Source organism: Falco peregrinus, chromosome 10 (assembly GCF_023634155.1).
Source record: "Falco peregrinus isolate bFalPer1 chromosome 10, bFalPer1.pri, whole genome shotgun sequence".
NCBI classification, from domain to species: Eukaryota; Metazoa; Chordata; class Aves; order Falconiformes; family Falconidae; genus Falco; species Falco peregrinus.
Genome location: NC_073730.1, coordinates 35,474,087 through 35,497,176, shown reverse-complemented (window position 1 = coordinate 35,497,176; position 23,090 = coordinate 35,474,087). Strand labels below are relative to the sequence as shown.

At 39.3% G+C, this 23,090-nt stretch overlaps 1 protein-coding gene across 3 annotated transcripts in view; it reads left to right on the top strand.

Annotated features, from left to right (window-relative positions):
• Positions 1 to 23,090, top strand: part of SLC44A5 (solute carrier family 44 member 5) — a 94,392-nt gene extending 71,302 nt beyond the window's left edge. For 2 of the 3 annotated variants that reach the window (XM_055815582.1, XM_055815583.1), the window contains exons 9-22: positions 841 to 924; positions 3,464 to 3,576; positions 4,018 to 4,149; positions 6,468 to 6,567; positions 8,593 to 8,685; positions 9,609 to 9,696; positions 10,910 to 11,172; positions 12,243 to 12,337; positions 12,724 to 12,827; positions 14,103 to 14,176; positions 16,001 to 16,071; positions 17,497 to 17,585; positions 18,229 to 18,313; positions 20,257 to 23,090. In XM_055815582.1, coding sequence (XP_055671557.1) covers positions 841 to 924; positions 3,464 to 3,576; positions 4,018 to 4,149; positions 6,468 to 6,567; positions 8,593 to 8,685; positions 9,609 to 9,696; positions 10,910 to 11,172; positions 12,243 to 12,337; positions 12,724 to 12,827; positions 14,103 to 14,176; positions 16,001 to 16,071; positions 17,497 to 17,585; positions 18,229 to 18,313; positions 20,257 to 20,369 — 1,504 coding nt within the window. In that variant the 3' untranslated portion in view covers positions 20,370 to 23,090. The other variant, XM_055815584.1, reaches the window with a different exon arrangement.

Below are 23,090 nucleotides of genomic sequence, written 5' to 3'. Positions count from 1 at the left end.
TTCCTATGATGGCCCTTCCACTAATGTGGAGTGTCATAGTACTTTGGGCATCTCACCTCATCACAGTGCTCCTGTTTTTAGTACATGTCTAAAGATCAAAAAGCAATGTACTGGGGTCTGATGCATGACAACACCTCCCTTGCAGATGAACAGCAAGCATCTCCAATCCTGGGCATCAACCAGGATGAGAGAAAACTGCTGCAATAGCCTCACTTTTCCAGCTACCGTCAGTCCTCAGCCTGTCAGGAGCCCAGGGGTACTTTTCCTTACCTCTCAATCCAAAGCTACCACATTTTAGCGTCTTACCAACACTGATAATATCTGCACCTAATTAAGTTCACTTTTTCTGGCTTCTACAACTACATTGTCTGTTCTTCGATAAGAAGATCCTTCATTTCTTCTTACGAAAACATTCATGTGGGCAAGCACTTTGCAGGATAGGAAGACAGGGCCATAAAGTCAACCTTCTGCTTCATTGAGCTGTTTTCTGCTTCTCTGCTGTTAGCAGTTCTGGAGTCACAACTCTTCAGCTCTTAGATCTTAATAGTATGTACTTCTCTTGTGACATAATAAGCAATTATACCTGGTGATAGTTAGTGCTTATAAAGCTTTTTTAATAAAGCTTTTTCAGGAGCTGTATAACCATTTTTACACAGGTTTTTTTTCTTTGGTGTAACTGTGATTGATTTGGCTTGGTTGCAGAACTGGACCTGGAGGACAGCAATATACTCTTATCACTAGCAAAGATATTTCAAATTCTTTCACTGAGACTATTTGTTGTTTAAATACATTCTGCTTTTCTACTTAAAGCAACCTTTTCTTTGGTTTGTCTTTTCTTAGCGGCATCAATAATGTCCTGGATGCAAGATCATTTGGAATGAAAATTTTTGAAGACTATGCCATTTCTTGGTATTGGATTTTAATGTAAGATTTTCTTGGGTTTTTTTTAATTTTTTTGGACTCATTTTGGAGTGTGCAGGGAATTAAAAAATGATCCTGTGTGTGTTTGTTACCAGTCTGACTTTTAACTCAAGGAGCAACTGAAATTTCTTTTCAACACATGGTAATAACATTGTTACGGTTCTGTAGTGACGTAAGGATAGCACAGCATACATACATAAAGTGTCAGTTGATCTGGAGGAGCTTTTTAGTATCGTACCAAGCAGAAAAACAGGAGATGCTGTCTTCTGTTGCAGGACCCATCTGCATGATAATTCCAAAACTGAAAAATTAAGAGACTTTCAAACCAATTGCAGTTGCTAAGTGTCATTTGTATATATATAAAATACATAGTTTATAAATTCATACTAGCAATATATAGTCAAAAATCCATTGTAATCCATAAATCAAATCTGTAAATCCAATGCAGCAGGCAAAGCAACATCAAAACCAAAAAGTATTGAACAGTGTTAACTCTGTCTTGCAATAAATACTCCCTAATCACCAATCGGTAAAAATGCAACACTGAAACAAAGTAGCAGTTGTTTTGCTGAAGCAAATACATAAGTATATGTACATTCTTAGCCCATTAGTACTGTTTTTGATGGACCAGGGTGTTGATCAGTTTAAACAGGAGCAGTGTTCTTTGCCAGGTGAGAGCCTGTAACATTCGCATATTAAGCATACATTATTCAAGCCTGAATGCAAATCCACAAGAATAAATACATAAACTTTAGATAATAAACAATAGGGAGAATTAGTCAGTCCAGAAACAGAAGTTGTCAGCTTTTAAAGGTGTTTCCACGGATGGGAGGACAGCTTTCTCATAGTCTGATACTGTGCTCACAACAGTGAGTAGCAAGAAACCGGCTCTTATTCAGCAAGCTTGGTCCTTTCTAGGTCTATTATTGAAATCAGGGTTATGGTGCAGTTTCTTTCCAAGGAGATATCACTGAACAGAGGCTGGAGAGAGTTGACCATTTTTTAACAGAAGTTCTAAATACTGAAGCCAGTTTCCACATTTCAAATACAGTATTCTTGTAAGGAATTGTTGCTACTTTTTAAGTAGTTGGATAGGATTTTCTTCACACTTTTCACTAAATGGTAGCATATATCAAACGATTTCTGGACAAATGTATTTAAATGCCGGAGTCTGGGTGATGACAGTGAAGACCTGATAGTGAAAGGAGGCTAGATTAAAAACTAAATATGAAATTGCTCTAGGTTTTTTAGCGTACCCCAAAAGAATTGCTGCTTTCAAGCCTCAGTTTTAAGGGAACTGATCTATTGAGGACAGTTGTTACCATGTACTCCGTTTTGGTGTTACAATGACACATGTATAGCTAAAGATAACATTAGCTAAAGGTAACTTACTGCTCTCAAGTCATGAGCTCCAAAACTACAATTTGTTTTGAGGAATACAATCTGAATTCAAACAAGTCATTCAGAAAGGGAAAATACCTCATGCTAGGAGGCCTTTAAAGGGCTGGGAGTTAAAAGCAGCTTACAAAGGTTTAACTAAATAAATCGATGATGTTTTTCTTGTCCCTCTGCCTGTCTGGCTTAGTTTGCCCAAAACATCTGGGTTTGATTGTTTATGATCAGGCTAACCCATTTTTGTCTTTGGTAACTGGCTAAATAAGATGGGAGCATTCAGAAGTTACTGAACACAGGCAAGAAGAGGTTTTAAATTTTTCTGAGTCCGTACTATTACAAAATTCTGATGTAATAGCTACAAAAAATTCTGAGAGATGAAGTGTTCTGTGAAGCATCTGAGCTGGATGTTGGATGGGATTATTAATCACATTAGAAGGCCTCAATGTGTAAAAAGGTCTTTTGCAGTCATTTTTTCCTTTCTTACTTGCCTTCTGGGAGTGAAACTGAAAACAGGTATTTCTTTACCACAGACTTGATCAAGAGAAGACACTGTAGGTGCATTTCCTAGGGGGCCCCACTGATAGCTCTTAATAGTTTCTTTTGTGCATCACAATGCCCTGAGCATTTCCTCTTCTAATGGGTAGAAAGAGTCTCTGTTTTTCCTCCTAAATTTAATTCTTTTTTTTTCTAGGAAAGCTCCTACAATGTTACTTTACTAACATTGTTTCTTTGCAGGTAGGGATTTTTAATGGAGGACAGAAAAGAGTAATCTCCCCACACATAAGTATCCCTCCAGTTAAACTTTCTGTACTGCGAACTAGACCATGGCCTGAAAAAGGCAGTGATTTGTTCAGCTGGTGTAAGTGGCCAAAAAGGCATTGTACTAGTCCCATCCAGCTAACCTGGGAACCTAGTGTATGCAAAAATTTCTGGCTCTGCCTTGTGAGATCATCATATATAAGCTATTTGTTTCTAATAGCAGATAATAGCCATGAGGATGTATTTCATAAGGAAGATTTTGAAATACATTTTTACAAATCATTCTCTTATTTGCGATGAAGTGACCCTTGTTTGGAGTAACAGGCATGCAAGAAAGTGAAGATTCTCACATTTGTTTTCCCTGTGTTTCTGTTTTCTGTCTTTCTAGTGGGCTGTTCGTTGCAATGATTGTGAGTCTGCTCTTCCTTGTGTTACTGAGGTTCACAGCTGGGGTTCTCTTCTGGATTTTCATCTTTGGTGTGATTGGAATTATCGGTTATGGTAGGTGTTACCTTCTGGCTTCTGAGGCTGTTTTTTCTTATTGATTAAGTTTGGGCAAAGAAAATCAGTAATTACATCAATTAAATGGTAGGACTGGGAGAATTAATGCCTAGTTTTAGACAGTTACTTGGGAAGGGCTTAAATGGCAGTGAAATTTAGTAAGAATCAAACTGTGCTGATACTTAGCACCAGATACAGTAACCTGAATTATCTACTTACAGTATGCTTAGTCTGTTTTCACTTGTACTGATACTTCTTTTCTATATATGTGATGTCTAGTTACTCAAGTGACTAGTCATGACTAGTCTCACAGTGATGCATTTTTGGGTTTTGTTTACCTGGCATGCTGAGGACAAAACACTTGGCTCATAAAGATTTTTTAAAAAACTTGTCTTTGCACTCTTCAGAAACACTCATTTTATATTAATTGTTTTTTAAAAGGCATCTGGCATTGTTACTGGGAGTATGATCATCTTAAAGGAATACCTGGATCTGACCTTACTGTTTACGATATTGGATTCCAGACAGACTTCAGAGTGTACCTGCAATTGAGGCAAACATGGTTAGCATTTAGTAAGTGCCCTTTACACTTGCTATCTGTTAATGGATACTCAGGAGGATCAATCACTGTCTTGCTACAGTTGCTGCCTTGTTAAATCTCCTCCTCTACATATGTCACTCAGAGAAGTAAGCAGAATTCTCTTTCTTTGTATTGTGCAAAAATCTACTTTTTTTGCAAGAAGACTAGTATATTTGTAAGGGGAGATAATGCAATTGCGGTAGTGATGAGAGTGAAAATGCTTGTGTTAACATCATTCCACTTACTGCGTGTTCAGTCTTCATAATAGTGAAGCAGAAGGCAATAACTGTTAGTTAGTCCTGATGAAGTTACGTTAGGAGGGGCGTTTTTCTCTTCTAGTTTGTTTATTCCTCCTTTTTGAGGACCCCAGGAATGAGATTAATAACTCTACACATCTTTGTAGAACTGTTTACATTCAGGCCACTGAATTTTCTTGGGGACTGATCTAAGAGCATGGAATGAATCATCACAGATTTCATCACCTTTATTTTCAGAAGTGTTTCACTGCCTTCTCTTACAAGGGCGGTGTATTTAAAACAAAATTCTACTGAAATATGACAACCTGTAGTATACACATCCCTCCCCAGAGAAGGAGTGGTAGAAGAGAGAGCAAATACCTGTTAAATATTGCTTGCACTGCTGTTTCTGCTCTGTTAGAAGGCACACAGACGGTAACTGATGATGAATGGGACATAACCTAAAACACTGCCTCTCCCTGTTGGCAGCTAAATTAATAGAGCAGCAGTTTAGTGTTTAAATCTCCTTCCTCTGCTTTGTGTCTTTATTTAACTCTATGTTGGATCATTGAGCTTGTGAGATATCTTTTATATATTGTTGAGGCAGAGTTCTTTAGTATGCTACCTCTAGAGAACATTACAACTTTACTACACTTTTCCTTCTAACTCTCCAAGCTCTTCCCCTGCTGGATTCTTAGCAGCCAATATATAGTTTATCCAAGGGTCAGTGTCACTTTCAGACAAGTAAATTAAGGTACTCAGGAATTAAATTATTTTTCCAAAGTCACCCAGCAAAGCAGTTAAATATCCTTGAAGAAAACGTAGGTCCTCTTAGGCCTAGTACATTCACCGGCCTAGTACATTCACCGTGTACTGACACTACTTTCCTTTTTCACAATGGTTTGGGACAAGCTACATTAACTTAACAGAGCTGAACTAGTATGAGACCAACTTTAAAGAAACCTGATTCTGTATTCCTTCATGGGGAACCATATCAAAAATAGGTGCTGAATTGTGTGTAACAAAAACTTTGTTCTGAAAAAAGTCTGGCTCTGAGCACCACGGTGGTCACTGCCACCACCAGTTCTGATGGCTGGGGGTACTGATAATACTCGGGACTGCAGTTTAACATCATCTGTGACTGTCTGGGTCTGGATTCTGAGACTATGTCTAAGCTGTGGGACATGAAGCCAATTCCCGAGTCCCTTTGCAAACCTCCAGACAATCCAAGGCTTTGCAATACTATCACTTCTATTTTCTTCTCCTTCCACAAAACTTCTTGGTTTCAGCTGGAGGAGACAGTTCCTGCTGTGTGCAACCATGCACAACTGCTGGGCAGGTTTAAATGTTATCTACCTATCTGAAGCACCTAGATTTAACGGATATGTCTCAGAGTCAGGGGAGATATGCTTCAGGCATTAAAGACTCTTGTCTTCTCTAGATGAAGTCCAGAGAATTTTTTTTACTTTCTACTGCAGAAGTAGGTTTTGAACCGACACAAATGGAAATCAGACAGAAGCAGACTCTTTAAACCAGATCTGGGTTGTGATTCAAACGCTGCTCATAACTAAAGAGAGGAAATGTTCTAGGTCATGGTGCTCTCAGCTCTCTAACCTCAGGCAAGTTTGTATGATTCCAGCAGCACAACCGGAAGGTGAAAATAATTTGTCCAAAACTGTCCTATCTTAGACTCTTGTTATTTTCTTACTCAGACGAGGTGAAAGGAGCTCATGCCACGTTAATACTCAAACTAAACTGTTGATTCAAGTACATCTAATGTTAGAATAATATATATCAGAAAAGTGCACTCTTGGTGAAAGTTTCTTCTAAAATTTTAAGTGCTAATGTCAGGGTCCTACACATTCTGACTAACTCTCTGCATGTAGAATTTCCCTACACTGGAACTGTGAAATGGGACTGAAGATTGGCAGGTGCAGTGAGAGGAAGAGACAACTGCTGTAGCAGAGAATTCATGAACAGCAGTTTAAAATACAAGGGGGGGAAATGATTTATAGAGGCAGCGTACTCATTGAATTTTTGATAAATCAAACTTTTTTGTTTGGTTTTTTTTACAGTGATAATACTTTGTGTTGTTGAGGTCATAATCATACTGATGCTGATCTTCCTAAGGAATCGGATCCGGATTGCTATTGCGCTGTTGAAGGAAGGTAGTAGGTATGTTTGTCTGATTTGAATATATTTTGAATTTTATTAAATGATCTCTAGAATACACTCTTCTTGAACTTCATCTTGCATTACCAAGGGCAGAAATTTGAGGGTTAGAGTACAGCACTGGATTTGTTGAGCCAAATAGGTAGTATAAGGAATGCCAATTCTCTGTTAATGAGGTTGTGCTTATAAAAGCTTTTTCTTTAGCAGTAAGACATTTCTTGCCTCTCAGCTGCCTGCCTTAAGAGTACATATGCTATTAGTGGTACCACATATCCTCAGTGCAAGAAAGTGTACTAGCAGAGATGCTACGTGTAGTATACTGTTAACAGGAGCCTGGGCTGACAACTTTGCTCTGTCGTTGGATTGTCTCCAGCGTGACATAGTAGTGGTTAGAGGATTGGTGTTATTTTGGCTATAGCTTTTGTTTAGGAGAGACTGGATTCTTCTGGCTCAAATCAAACCTTTGAGTAGACATGCATAAATCTGCAGAGAGAAAAGGAGACTTCCATTTTCAGCTCTGAGTAAAGAAGAAAGCAGAGCACGATAATGAGAGTTGAAGGTCTAGGACACCTCTTCATTTTGTGTTTCCTGAAATCTGCATAGACTTTGTTCATGGTGGTTCCTGGTTTATACAGTGCCAACACTTACTTCTTTTTTTAAAAAAATGGGAATATAAAAAAGGAGAAATTGACTTAAAATGTCAGACCCTTGGATTTCATTGCAAGTAGGCTAAGGTCTCATAGGCCTTGGAAGTAGAACTCCGTTGTTAGAGCACATAGGGTTAGCTCTGAGTTTATCTATGTGCACTTGCTTGTAGTTTTCTCCATTGACGTTGTGGATTTGGGGTTTTGGGGAGTTTTGTAATGGGATTAAGAAATTCTGAAGTTCTGCATTCAGCCAGGTACCTGTTTCCTGTCTTACGCTACTGTGCAGTTCGAGCATAGTGATTATTTTTGGCAGCACTAAATTATACTCTTTAATTCCTGTTCATTAAAATCCAGGAACACTTCTAACATTCTGCAACCCTTTTGTTCACAACCTTGGCAAGTAGAAGGGTTTCAAGAAGTTCATAAACTTCCTGCTGGCAAGTAATAACATTTTCAGCAGCATGAAATGGTCACTTGGGGGCGATATTTTTACTCTCATGCATAATACATGAGGTGGAACACCGTATGTAATTACTGTGAATCTAACAGACCTACCCTGTATTCAGGAAGATGAAAAAGAAGCTGCTAATGACTGGAAATCAGATTACATGTTTTAATACCTTTTAACTACTCTTTCAAAAATCCTACAATTATAATGCTAATAATTGACTTGAAATTCATAGTTAGAAACAATCAACAGTTGTTACTCAGTTTGTTGGACTGAGCTGAGACTGTCCATTATCTTAGTGATAACTAAGAGGCCTGCCATCAACTGCTGAACACTGCTAATAGGTAGTGATTCTTTCTCAGCCTGAGGCTGTGTCCTCTTGTGTGACTCTTAATGGACTTTTACATCTCTTGACTCAGGCAGGAATTGATGCCCTTAACCTCTTGATTGCACTTGACAGTTCCCTTGCATTCTGCCCAACATTTACTAGTTTAGCAGCAGGAACTGAGTAAATTTGTCTCCTTTTACATTCTGGAAACTGCCTTCTGTAAAACAAATAGCATCACAAGTGCCACAAGTCATGGGAGAAATAGTGCAGGAAATAGTCTTAAGAGACAAAAAGGCTTGTAATAAACTTACATCATCACTGGAAGGAAAATGTAGAGTAACAGTAAGAGGTTGGTGACAGGAGTATATAGAGAACCAACCTGTAAGCTTCAGTGAACAAAACACATGCTCTCTGAAATCACATCCCATGAGATACCCAGCTGGAGGTGTTCACCTCTGAGATTGCTGCGGGCAGTTCACCCAGAGTTGATGCTACCACTATCAACAAGTAGCTCAGTGTAAAAAGGATGATACTAGAAGAGGATTGATAAAAAGCTTGTTTCTTAAATTGTTGTAGCTTACCGGTATGTTTTGTTTCTTTCATAGGGCTATTGGCTACATAATGTCTACGTTGTTCTACCCAATCGTCACCTTTATACTCATTGCAATTTGTATTTCTTACTGGGCTGTGACAGCTGTGTATCCTTCTGTCTGTGTACCTCTGGAGGAACAGTCTTCTGGTCTGAAAGACTAGATAAATTCTCTGCTATTTCACCTTAACTAAACTAACGTTAAGAGTGCATTTGCTGCACTGATGCACTCTTTCTCACTGCCCGTTTGCATGTGATGTACAAATAGGACAGTGAATTTAATTTCATTAAGAAGAATTGGACTAAAATTCATGCCAAATCAGAGGGATCATCAAGGCCTTGTGTACTACATAAGGTTGACTTTAAGGGGTAAAAAAGGGCTCTCAGCAAAGAGTGAATATGGCCTTTAGTGTGCTGCATGCTCTATAGGCCTGATGTTAGTGGTCTCTTAGCTAGGGGCGGGCTCCAGGTGTGTTTTGTTCAGAAAAGTATAGGCAAGGAGTAAGAGAACATGCAGTGCACCGAGTCTTCTCTAAATTGCATAACAGCAGCCACCATCTGTTCCCAGAACAGCAAGGGTTGGTAAAGTATCAGAAATGGGGAAATCGCTTATTGAAAACTAATATTTTGTTCACATGCAAGGGGGGCCAGTTATTGCTGTTCAGGACAATGCTAATTTATCTTTATGGTCTGTGTCTACTTCCACTAATACACAAACTGTCAAAGAACTACTGCATAATCTGCCCTGTCAAAGGCAGATGTGCAGGGGTGACTGAATCAACTTTCAAGGTTATTCCACTTGCCCATTCTGGTTAGGGGTTATTACAGCTCCAGGATGGAGTTTGCCTTAGTTCTCTAAGTAACAATGGTATTTGGTCTCGTCTATCAACACTTTGTATACATCTCTGCATAGCAAAAGCAGTTTTCCTGTTACCTGCTCAAGTTCTTTAGAGCTAGTGGTTACCCAGTGCAGTATCCTAAGCTGCTGAAAGCTTACAGTTCTATCATTCCGCCTTAAAATATTTCGTTCAGTTTTCTGGCTACATCAGGAGAACCTGTGTATAAAGTAATGGCTAATCAAACACTCTGCAAGTATGCAAACCTGACTTGTGATCCAGAGGTAAGTGTAACAGATACTTAACCTATAGTGAGAGCTATGTTAATTGCATTTCTTAATCACTGTTAAATGCAATGCTAGGTGAAAATGTGCGTATTTTAAGTAACAATTCCTCATGTTCAATCTGAAAATAGTACTTAGTGTTCAGGTAACACTTCTTTGTTCAAAGCAATTTACAGATATAAACTGATTTTTGAGCTAAACTATCCTGTTAAATAGGTAAATATTAACCTAATAATTTACAGAGTGAGAAAGAAAGACACAGAAATACAGGTTTATTTGGAAAGTTGTTCTTGAATTCATGAAAATTCTGTTTTTGTGGTCCTCAAAAAGCAATGGAAGACTTTGAAACCTGTGCTTCAAAGTTTCCCAAGGATCAGCCGTGTTTTGAAGCAGAAGCTTAGCTTCTTTTGGCATAGAAATAACCTTTATGAAGCTCAAAAAATATTTGTCTTCAGTCAAATGTTTTTACTTGACTGTGGGGTTGAATTTTCAGAATGTTTTGAAAACTGGAAATACTTATTAAATGTTGCATCAGAGTTATTTTCAGGTGTTTAAATTTCAGTGTACTGCTCTGGTTATGTATGTGCCAAACAATTCCCCACCCTGCTGATGATGTCTGAACACTAAAAAAGAAAGGAATTAGAAATTGACTAGTTTTATTTCATGCCAAAACGGAGCAAATACATGAAATGAACAATAGAAATAGGGAAAACTAATTCAATTTAAAGACTACACCTGTTTTAATACTCTGAGATAGGTAAGGCAAGTTACAACCACGTCCACAACTTGTGTAAAATGGCACAGCTCTGCTGATTTCAGTTTGGCTGTGGGGATTTACCTAAACTGTAGATTTGTCCTCTGGTTTTGAAATAATTTTTTTTTTTTTAATGTGAACAGATTTTCTTTAATGAAACTGAAGCTTTTATGTGTCTTAAAAGTAGATTTCTGTAATTAAATTCCATTTATGTAGGTTTCAGGCATGCAGTGAACAGCCCTGTTTACTAACTGCATCGTTTATAAAGTTGAGCACCTGTATAAGATACTAATATGAATCCTTAAATATGTAAACAGGTTACATAGTATTGGAGTGCGGTGTTGGGTGAGCTAATGAAACATCAGCAGAGTTATGTTACTTGTATTAAGCTACTAAACTTCAGAGACTGCACAGAATTGACTGCTTACCATTGTGTTGACTGTTTTTCTTTCTATGCAGACTTTTAACACAACCAATGTGACTAAAGTATGTCTGGGTGCTCAGTGTACTTTTGCTTTTTATGGAGGAGAAAGCCTGTACCATAAGTACATCTTCATCTTCCAGTTGGCCAATGCTTTTGTCTTTCTCTGGCTGGTGAACTTTGCAATTGCACTGGGTCAGTGTACCCTTGCTGGTGCCTTTGCCTCTTATTACTGGGCCTCTCGAAAACCAGCTGATATTCCACTGTGGCCGCTCTTCTCTTCATTTGGACGAGCAATACGGTAAGACTCTGGAGATGGATGTGAGCCTTGTCATCTCTCCAACAAGTGCTCTTTTTACATCTAGGGAAGCCAGACTTAGAATATCAAATGAAAACGATTAGTCAGCTTTGTGGTTTAATCTCGGTAGGCAGCCAGGCCCCCGCAGCCGCTCGCTCCCTCCCTCCCAGCGGGGTGGGGAGAGACTCGGGAGGGTGAAAGTGCAGAGACTCATGGGCTGAGGCAAAGGCAGTTTAATAGGTAAAGCAAAGCAGTGTGCGCAAGCAAATAAGGAATTAGTTCACTACTTCCCATCACAGGCAAGCGTTCAGCCATCCCCCAGACAAGAGGCCTTCATCACACCTAACGGTGACTGGGGAAGACAGATGCCATAACTCCCCGCAGCCCCCTTCCTCCTCCTTCCCCCAGCGCTCCATGCTGAGCGTGAGGCCGTACGGGGTGGGTACCCCTGGGCTCGGGGGGGGCAGCTGGCGCGGCATGTCCCCCCCCAGCTCCCTGTGCCCCCCAGCTGCTGGCTGTGGGGGGGGTGAGGAGCAGAACAGCCCCTGGCACTGTTCAGCAACAGCTAAACCACTGATGTGCTATCAGCTCTGTTTTCATCACAAATCCAAAACATAGCACCATACAAGTTACTATGAAGAAAACTAATTCTATTCCATCCAAAACCAGTATGATCAGGAAAATCTCATTGCTAAGAGGAGGCTGGATTGTGTAGCCCAATAGCGGCAAGGCTGCTGCAGCTCCATGTGCCCCCAGTGACAAGGCCAAGCAGGTATTCCCAGTAGGCACACACACCCAGATACATGTACACAACACATACACAGCTGTCCACATAGAGCAACAGATGGGCGCACACAGTGCTCACAAAAACACCAGCAGCACCAGTGGCTTCATCCTGTTCCTCTCTGGTGGACCAGGATGAAGGTCCATTAGAATATGTAATTCTCACTAATGGACCTTCCTCCAGTTACAATTTTACTTTTATATATATATATATACACACACACACACATATGTATATAATAGTATATATGCACATATGCACAACATAACAGTAATTTATTTTGTTCTAGATACCATACAGGTTCACTGGCCTTTGGAGCCTTAATTCTTGCAGTTGTCCAGCTTATTAGAGTAATACTGGAGTACTTGGATCACAAACTGAAAGGTGAGATTTATGATTCTGCTGTAGGTTATTAAGACCTTCTTTGGTAAATTACTTCCTTACTTTCCCAAGAGGTATTTTCATCAATGAAAACAGATAAATTCCACATTATTTTTAGCCATTGTAGTTCCATGTGAAGCCAGTGAATCTGTGCTGATTTATTCAAATTGAGTCTTTGTCCATGGGAGCCTAATGCAAAGTTCATGTGGGATGTGGATCTGATCTAATCAAAAGCAGGTGAGATAAATTTGGTTGAAAGAGTCCATACCTAGAAGAAAAGAAATAAAAGTGTCTGCTTTTGTCACAATTTAACATTTTCTTCTGAATACTTTGTGTTCTGAAGACTGTTCATGAGTTCTATGTGTGATGTACTCTCTCCTTTTTTTCAGGTACACAGAACTCCTTCACTAGATTTCTACTCTGCTGCCTCAAATGCTGTTTCTGGTGTTTGGAAAAATTCTTAAAATTTATAAACAGAAATGCCTACATCATGGTACGTGTTCTCTCTGCATGTGGTCTCCCCTATCTGGGACACTAAAATACCCTAGCCACTACTAGCTGGGCAACAGCCAGTAGTACTAGAATCTGATGAATAAATAATGGGATTTATGGAAGTTTTTAGGAAATGCATATGGTCCTACAACGAAAAAGTAAGATCTTTCTTCTTCTCCTAAACTCGGCCTCTTTTCATGCCTGTCCATGTCCATCCCCCTCACCCCCCAAAGTCATTAGAAGGGGATGGCATAAATGGTTAACCCCCCCTCTGATTCACCACTTGAAATCCTGATTTCAACAGGAATATTAGCTTGTTTCATGCTGCATGTTGATGATGCTTCTATTTGGAGGCAGTGTTTGAGTAAGGAGGGCAGAAGGCATGTGGTATTTGTATTTCCTCCTGGAAGTCAAAAGCATAAATTCTACTAGCAGCAGCAGTGATATTTCTCTAAAATAACCCTTCTCAACTTCCAGGAGATTCCAGTTTTCACCTGTATAAACATACACAGATTTCAGCCTAGGATGTTCTGACTGGAAGTAATTTCAGTGATTAAATGGTGCAGTCATAGACTTGTCTTAAAGGAGGTGGCTGTAATGGTCCGTTATAACCCATGTTCATGCAATTTATATCTCAAATTAATGCCATCTTGAAGAAGTATTCTTTTTGACTGTCTTGTTTACGGTTGGTAAACTGACTTCACCAAGAGCTGTTCTAATATACCTTACCAACTTACCCTTGTGGACACTGTTCCAGGAAGAAGAAATGGATTCCTGAACAGCTTTAGCTGCTTTACTTCATGGTGATATAAATCCACTGACTTGGTACTGGCATTGCTGATTTCTTCTTAAGTGAGAGCAGTATCAGGTCCAAGGAGATGCCTATAGGAGTCAACTCACTTCTGCTCTACAAGTGCCTGTGCCTTTCCACTGACTGTAAATCTAGTGCTGGTAGCTAGCAAAGTCAGAAGGACCCCTCAGCAAGTATCTTATTTGCTGTACTTGGCAAACTAAGTACTGAGTCTACTGCCTGCAAGGTCACAGGGACTGGCATGCTCATCACTGGGTGATTTCAAAGGGAAGGATGGATAATATTCTGTCCCAGCCTGGTGGGAAGCACTGAGAGGCAGCAGGTGGCTGGGGGAAGTGTTTTGTGTTCGTCTGAGTTTCAAGGCCACATATTAGAAAGAACTATGTATTACACACAGTAAGATTCTGGCATACAAGGAGGTATTCTCATAATTTAAAATTCTTAACAGCTACTATTGTTTTGCAGATTGCCATATATGGTAAAAACTTCTGCACCTCGGCAAAGGAAGCATTCTTTCTGCTCATGCGGAATGTGGTGAGGTAAGGGGCCATCTCCCAGTCCTTGGAAATGTCAGGATTTCCTGCTATTGCGCTCTGAAGACACACTTATTTCCTCTCCCATGTCTCCTCCAAATATTGTTGTATGCTGCTTCTGTGCTCAGACATGACCCTCACTTCTAGCACTCAGTGTGTAACGGCAGGCTGTCCAGCATAGTACCCTAAGCAAGGCTGATATAATCTTAACAGTTTCCTTGTGGTTACTCTTTTAAATTCATAAGCACCCAGTAGATTGTAATAGTGCCTCCCAAAGAACCAATGGAGCCCCTGAGAGATCTATGGATGTACAGGAATGGGGTGCTTGTGACCTGCCATATGTGCATTTCTTGAGCTTTGGTCTGCTCACTGCCTATGAAGAAGAAAGCAGAGACACCTGTGTCTTCAGTGTCATCCAGAAAGCTTACAAGGTATCAGAGTGGCAATAAAGAAGAGAGAGTACTTTGCTTCCAAAACCAGTATCTTTAATACAACCAGATCTCCCCTGGTGCTGGGAACTCCCCTGGCCCTTTTCCCTACTACCAAGACTGCTGCCAAACTCCCTGCTCTCATCAGTACTTTTCATTGCTCCTCGCTCTTCCTATACTACTGTGAGATCAAAAATTTATGGGAGAATAACTTAGGAGCAGGCCGTGTTTAATGCAATAGCAGACCATCTAATTACCAAGCAAGAGACACAGTAAAACTGGTTCGGTGGTTTAAATTTTTTTAAGTTAAAGGACTGGGAGGAGGAGGGGAATGGAGGAGGAGGCTGAAAGAGGAAAATTAAAGGGATGCTTAAGATGGAAATGGGAGGAGAATGGAATGCATTCACTCTGTTACTCTGCGTTAATATCAGTACAGTGGCGTCCACACCATGTAGTGCCTGTGCAACACGAAAGAGAATCTGCCTTCATTTCCTTTCAGAACATCGCCTCACTGTCCTTTGTGCTTTATCAGTAAGAATAGCTAAAAGCCAGGCATATAATTCTATCATTTCAGAGATATTTTTTTTATTCTGTATTTTGCCTGTTCTGAATTCTGACAGGTCAATGAAGATTTGTTCTCTTCAATATTTCTTAACATTTTATCCTTCGTGGTAGTCAGTGCTGTATATCCATAGCCTTCAGCACTGTTGAGGCTGATGATACAAAGCTCATTTTCCATCCCATTATTTACCTGCAGTTTCTGATAAGACAGACTGGCAGGATTTTGGGCAGAAACTCCCTGCTGTTGCTTTCCACGAGGGTTGCAGATTTTACTGTCAATTTTTCTGTCTACCTTCATTCATTCACCTGTGATTGTCTCCCTGCTTTGAGGCCTCCTGCCTTCTGTGTTGTACCATGATATCTTCAAAACAGTAGATTTTGCATGTTATGGGATCATGAAATGTGGCCAGATAGGACCAAGTGAAAAGAAGACCTACCAGCAATCTACGCAAACGTGGCTTTGGGTTTTTTTAGTGTGTACTTTGCCTCTTCTGGGCTGGCTTATCTTTGACCCTAGAAGAAAGGCTGAAATAAAAATATTTTGATGCTTTTGTTTAGTTTTTTTTCAACCAGCAAGAGCAATAAACAGTCTTCAAGTGCTATAATGGTATTGCTGTGTTAAAGCCTAACTGAACAAGAGGCTCAGTGCTTTTTTGCCTCCTGGGATTAGGCTGTAATAAAGCCCATCTCAGTGTTGTGTTTCTGCATTGCATTGTCAGCCTGTGAAACCAGCAGAAAATGGCTTCTTGGTCATGTTTATCAGTTATCCATAGATTTAAGGAGAAAGAACACAAATGTCTGGTTTGTGATGATTGTGTATCATTTGTCCTTTGCTGAACAGAGTTGCAGTTCTGGACAAAGTGACAGACTTCCTTTTATTCCTGGGGAAAATTCTTGTTGCTGGTGGTGTAGGTAAGCTAGTAGATTTTTATCAAACAGTATGTTCTTTTTTCTGGTACCTACAAGTATGCCTGCCATATTCATGTATGCTTAGTTAACAGCTGGAGGTTCTCACTGGTCTGGCTGTCCTGGGAAGCTGTTCCCCTGTTTGTAGGATTTGCAAGACTGAACTAAAATACTTCCCCCACCCCACGCCCTTTCCCTTCCCCCCAGCCGCTGGCTCTCCCCCTGTGTGTTGTTGACAGCGTCTTTTCCATAACTGCTTTTACAGCTCTTGCATTTGTTGCTGAGGTAAGGACTTCTGCAGCCAAAGCATCATAGCTGTATCAAACTAAATTCACATCCAGTAAGTCAGCCACAATTGATTCTCCTTTCAGAAGTGAAGAAAATTGCAAATGAGTGCAAATGAGATCTACTTGGTAGCAGACAGCATGTGTACAAAGAGGAGGTGGTGCAGGTCTGCAGGCGATGGGCCTAAAGCTCTGCTGTGTTCAAGCCCTTTATAGCTATAAGCAGCAGTAAAAGAAAAAGGGTATTTTTAACACCCTTATGGCATTTTCTTAGTTACCAGTAAACATCAAAGTATATTACTCATGTTTTTCTGTGACAGAAAAGTGATTTTTTTTTTTTTTAAGTGAAACACTTCCAGAAATTCAAGTTGGCAGTATTCCCTTATATTTTTTTCTAAATTTTCACAGCAGTTTCAAAGCATTATTTTACAAATAACTGTATTATCTATGCTGTATACTTTTCAAGATTACTAATTAATTATATTTTAACAAAAAATTGAAAATTAGTACCAAGAACAGATCTAAAAGATTTTGTCATTACTGTAGAATGACTTTCAAACTGGGGTAGCAAATTTGATTGGAGACATATTCTCTGAAATGTAAGCCATGAAATACTGAAATTAATTTGTGTCTTTATCCTCTTCAGGAATAAATTCTTTGAGCGATTTGTGTTGAGGATACTGGTCTGTTCTAAACTTATTGTTGTGCTTATCATGAGCACTGCCGTTTCTCCTTTCAATCTGAAATAATTAAGTATTTCTTCAAGCAGCAAAATTTAAAGCAGCAGAATTTTTCTCACTCTTTTTGTGTCTTAGAAAGGATCCACCCAATGGTCGTTATCCCATGTCATTGGCTTGTTTATCATTATTTATTAATTTTACTGTTAAATCCAACAGAATGATTAAAAAATTCATTAATGTCTTTCTGGGCCCATAAATATTTTTATGGTAATTGACTCATTTGACATGTTTCTTCTGTTAGAATACAGATCCAGCAGATGATTAGTCTTGGAGGAATTTCTTGTTTACAAACTCTGATTTAAACCAACCTTGGATCTTGTCACCTGTTTGTTTTATCTCATCCATTCTTTAGGCATTAGGAAGTCAGCTTTGGCATAGGAATCACTAATCTTCTGTGCTTCTTGCAGGTGTTCTTGCGTTCTTTTTCTTCACACAGAGAATACCAGTCTTTGCACAGGAAGCACCAACGTTAAATTACTACTGGGTACCATTGTTGGTAAGGCAACCATCTAATATCCTGAACGCTGAGGGCAGTTTGAGGTGCTCAGACTACCCCAGGCATGGTCTGATAACAGGCCCTGTTGTCATCTTCTCGGTGGCATACTGTCCACTGACGTGAGGACTGATCTGCTGCTTTAGGCCTCTCTGGATACTTCAGGCAGAAGTGGCACTGCAGTAACTGCACCTTCAGAAAAACTAGGTTCCATATCTGCTTTGCTCAGACTTCCCAGACAGCAAAGGCTGGTGGTGAGGCACTGAAGATGGTGTGGCTTTTAGTGGAAGGGACTTGCAGTGCATGTCTTTCTCCTTTTGTAGCCCCCCTAGACTCTTGAACATCTCCAGATGAGCGATTCTTTAGAATAATCTTGAAGGAGTTCAGAGTATTCTGGGCATATATTTTGTTTGGGGGTTGAAATGGCTCCGATTTTGCAGCTAGAAAACCAGCAGCTACTGCATGTTAGATAGAACACAGTGTCTTAAACCTGTGATGCCTTTCCACAGCAGTAGTGATTTTTGGTCAGAAACTGCCATTAAACCCTCCCACATTTGCTTAGTAGACTAGGCTTCTGACTTGTGTTAACACTCCCACATTGGTGCCAAACTAAATTTGGGGTTTTACTGTGGTTTGTTTTTTGTAGACGGTCATTATTGGCTCCTACCTAGTTGCACATGCGTTCTTCAGCGTCTATGCAATGTGTGTTGACACGCTTTTCCTCTGCTTTTGTAAGTACTACCTTTTCTTTCGCTGATACACCTGCAAATCATGGGAAGAAGAGTAGAATTCTGGTGACATGCTAGCAGACTGCGAAAAAGGAACTGCTTCTGCTTTTCAGACTGGCTCCTTGATACATTCTTCAATGCAGAAGTGTTTTAGTATTCAAATTTAATTAGATTAAGTAATGGAGGGTGGCTGTGTGGCTCATGGGGATATCTGGCTTTTGTTTTTCAGATGTTCCTTAACTTTCATTAAGAATTTGCTTCTGGGTGCTTTGCAAAGAGCCCTGCACAGCAATGATTAACTCAAACCTTGTGTTAATAACAAGGTTACTCTTTGGTATATAGGTAGTCCTTTGTTTTCACCTTAATGTCCCTGAACAATTATGCTGAATTACCTTCAAATTTGTGTGAAACACCATTTAAAAAGCTGTATGTCCCTTGGACCCCCCAATGGCAAGCAGTCATGGGCACCATCAAAGGGACTGCTGTTCAATGTGTCCTGTCAGAGCATACAAAAATCACGAAAGAAATCTGTTGGTCTCAAATTAGGACATGATTATAAGAAGAGGATGTACTTATTAAGAAATACATTTCATTTGCTAGTTTTACTAAATTAAAGAAATAAAGATACAGTTTTTCTATAGCAAAAGTCATTCTGGTAGGTTCAAGTAGAATTTACATGGCAGTGATTGTTCTTGCAATTGATGGATTATTTGGTAATACTAAAGGAATAATGAAATAGTCATAGCCTTGTTCTAGCATATATACAGTGGATCACTGAAGCAAGATATAAACAGTAATACGGATTCTCATTTTACAATAGCATAAATTCTTTCTTTTCTTTAAACACCCACCTTCCTAACCCTGCTTCCCCAGGAACCTAAGGTTAGTCATGATTGTGGAAATACTGGGTTCCCAAAGAATTACAGGAATAAAATCAGTCACAAAACTGAAAACTGTTGTCTAGTTGAGAACTACGTCCTGTTTATTTCATGTTATGGACTTTGGTTCTAAAGAAACGTGATCACAGTCAAGACACTGCATGGAAAGTGATCAAACTAATAAAATTTAGAAAGTTTGTTGGTGTCTCAAAAATTAACAGATTTTTTTTTTCAATTTATTCCAAAGACACATGGTATATACTGCCATGGAGATTTACGAAGGTTTGCTTCCTTTGACCTCTTCGGTCATTTCTTACGACTCGTGCTGTCTTTTTGGCCTTGCAGATACCACGCTTTGCTTCAGCAGGGTTGCATTTGCAATGATTGTGCTTCACTGCACACTCCTTCCAGATTGCCCATCACTGAGAAATTTTTCACTGGTCTGTGACTATTGCATGGCACAAATACTGGGCTGAACCCAGACAGGTGATTTAGTCATGACCTTCTGAAGGAAAAAAAAGTAATACATCTACCTCGTTATTTTAAATTCATATTCTGTTTTGCTTCCCATGCTTCCATTCAGTAACGGACAATAGAGATCATATAGAATATTGCACGCTTGTGGCATCAGGTTTTCAAAAGAACTTTACCTTTGACAGTAAAAAAGGGTCCAGTTTTTAAAAGTGTTTAAATCCACAGTGCTCTTTGGGACAAATTTTCTAGCAAGAAGTAGCCAAAATGCCAGACTTCAGTGGAGGTGTGAGTGTTTCTGAAAAGTTCCACCTATACTGCCAAACCAAAGAACTAGAGGATAAAAAGGGTACAGTGCTATCATTTAGAAATGGCCAGATGTTTGTTTGTCTGCTTTGTGTAAAACCTCTTCCGGTTTGAGAAAATAGAAATTGTACTGTCCTTCATCAGCTTATTGATACAGCTAAATTGCCTTGATTGAGATTTTTTTTTTTTTAATGTTTGTTCTTTTGCTCTCTCCTTTCTTCAATTCTGTCTCTGTGTGTGTGTGGTTGTACTGCTGTTTGCTTTTTGGCTGCTTTTGCTGTGTAAATTCAGGTGAAGATCTGGAAAGAAATGATGGATCTACAGCAAAACCCTACTTCATGTCAGCTAGCCTTCACCAAATTCTAGGGAAGAAGGAACTAAGCCCTAAGAAGGCAGTGGGATAACATAAACTAAGCCTCGACATCAAAACAGTGTCACTTTTAAAACGTGTACAAAGTAGGCAAAAGTAAAAAATGTAAATTATGCTTCTGATTAATGGGTGATTCTTTTTTCCTTTTGCTTATATCTAAAAAAGTGAGCAACATTGATAATGTTAACTAGTTTAAATGCTTAAACTAACAGCTGTGAAGACAAGGCCACGTTTTAGTTTATAGAGTGCCTATGAAAAGGAAAAAGTAAATTTGAAGCTTTTTTAAGTCTATAATAATGTTTTAATAACTTTTGTAACACAAGTTGCTGCCTTAGATGACAGCAGTTTTGATAATGTTTCTTTTTATAAGTGTATATTTGTAAAAGAAATTCAGGCAATTTTTTGAAAGCACTAACATGTAACCTAATTAGCCATAAAAAGATAGTTCAAGACTCTCTAGTTAACCAGGAGATGGTACTAAATTTGTAAATATGGTGCTATGATTGTATTTTTTTGTACAAGCTGGTTCACAGCTATTTAAACTGTGATTATACATTCATTAATTATTCCCTACACTGAAAAATGTAGTGATATTTTAATCACATCCACAACTACATCTTTTAAGAAATGATGGTACCCTGCAGGTCCAAAGATGGTAGTCAGAGAAGACTATAGCTGGTACTGCCTAAAGTGAAGTTTTCTGTGCGTTGTGCTTAAAATGTAACTGAGAGAAGGTCCCACTGCACTTGATTTGTGGTTCACACAAATGAGGTTTCATCTGGTACAAGATGGTGAATGTATCATTTTTAGCTGATGTCTGAGAGAGATGCACTTGTGTTAATATCCCCCTATCTCTAATGAGTCTCTGATTGTGTTCTGCATTACGAGGAAGTTGAGCTTCACTGAAAAGAAAATCAAATGCAGTCTTTTTTTTTTTTCCCTTGGAAGAAAGTCTTGGCCGTATATGTGTACAAGGAGCTCCACTGCCTCTGCCTAGCTCGGGAGTGCTTCTTAACAAGACACTGTGATGACCATGTCGGTGCTGAGGGCCAGGTGGGCTCTTCTTGTGGGTCTCGAGGCTCTCAGTGGCTCTCACAGTAAGGTGTTAAGACATTGAACTTGAGTCTTCTCATGATGCAGGGTGAACTATTTGGCTACTGAGAGATGCTCCAAAAGATTTAGTTTTCTTTTGGATTATTAGATTTGCCCGGTCATTAGTACAAAATCTATTGGTAGAAAGCACATTAACATTTTGTTCAGTTTTATGACCCTCCTGTTAGCAGAACTGCCACTGAGGTCAGTAACAGCTCTGCTCATGGAAAAAATCTTACACTGGAGTAGCTCTCAAGTCTGTTACTGCTATGAGCTGAGCCAGAAAGGTTTTAATTTGTTAGTCTCATGGGTCCCCAAGGACACAACTCTACCAAGGCCTGCCTCCGGTTTTCATGGATTCGACTGTACTGAATAAGGTATTCCATTACTGTTGGCTTTCCAGGAGTGGCACGTGCCATACCTCTGCCGGGTCTGTCACGGGCGTTCAGCACCTGGAAATACTTTTTTAGCCCCAGGAGTCCATTAGTGTCACAAAGAGAAAGGCATATTCTTTTCCAGATAATCTGAATGCAAGCTTCTGGGGAAAATTTACTGACGATCCACATCCCAAAGTGAGTTTGCTTTCTAAATTAGGCTCCAGCTTGTGACAGCTGTAACCGCTACAAAGGCAGAAAAGCTGTTCTTGGTGCAGCAGCTCCAGGGTCATGTTGATGCACAAGTAATTACCATCTGTGCATCTGCAGTCATGGGCATAGTGCGATCTTGAAATCCGGTGAACCGAGGTGCAAGTGGCAGGGGTAGCTGTACGTGTTCCCTGAGAGCCAGCGGGCGCCTTTCCCTGAGGCAGAAATGAGTGGTTCAGTTTAGGACTCAAACAAGGTAAAATAAAGGTGTGCAGTTTCAAATGTAACTACTGATCATGGGCATCTTCTGTTTTTGACAACTCCTCGTGAGATACCCCAGAGTAAACTTGACTTTCAGAAAGGGCTGACTAACCTACCTTTGGAAAAAATCAGACTTGACTGATGTTTTTCATCATCGTCATCATTCCTTTCTCGTTAACATGCGTGGCACTGGATGTAGACACACGCACCCCCCATTATTCTAATCTCTTCTGAGAATTAAGTCCATGAGTTTTTGGGGTATGTGTTGTGTCACCGTTCTGTGATTTAAAAGCTGCTGGTCTGAATTACCACCATGTGCTAAAGCTTTTTTTTTTTTTTTTTCTCCTACTACTGTGTGATTAGTTTGCAGCTAAAGAAACTGCATTAAGTAATCTATATTTCTACTGGACTTGAGTGTCTTACTGGGAGCTCAACTGATAAAAGTGTATTTCTGAATACAGTGTGCTTTTTTTATCATATGAATGTAACCATAGAATTTACTAGGAATAAAACATAATAGAAATAGTATACAGTTATTTGATTAGAAGACTTTTGTAACAAACCTATGCATTTACTAAAGGAATTTCTAAAATTGAAAGTTTTAAATTGTATTATTATTTATATAAGTAAAAATATATATATGTATAAATTTGCTCCACTCGCTATTTTGTGAAATGATTTAGAATGTAAGTGATCATCATTTCTGAGAAGAAAATTTAAAAGCCATTTTCTTAATGAGAACTGTGAAAATACAAAGCAATATCATGTAGATTTTGTAATCAAGAAATTGAATAAATTATAATGATTTAATATTAAAA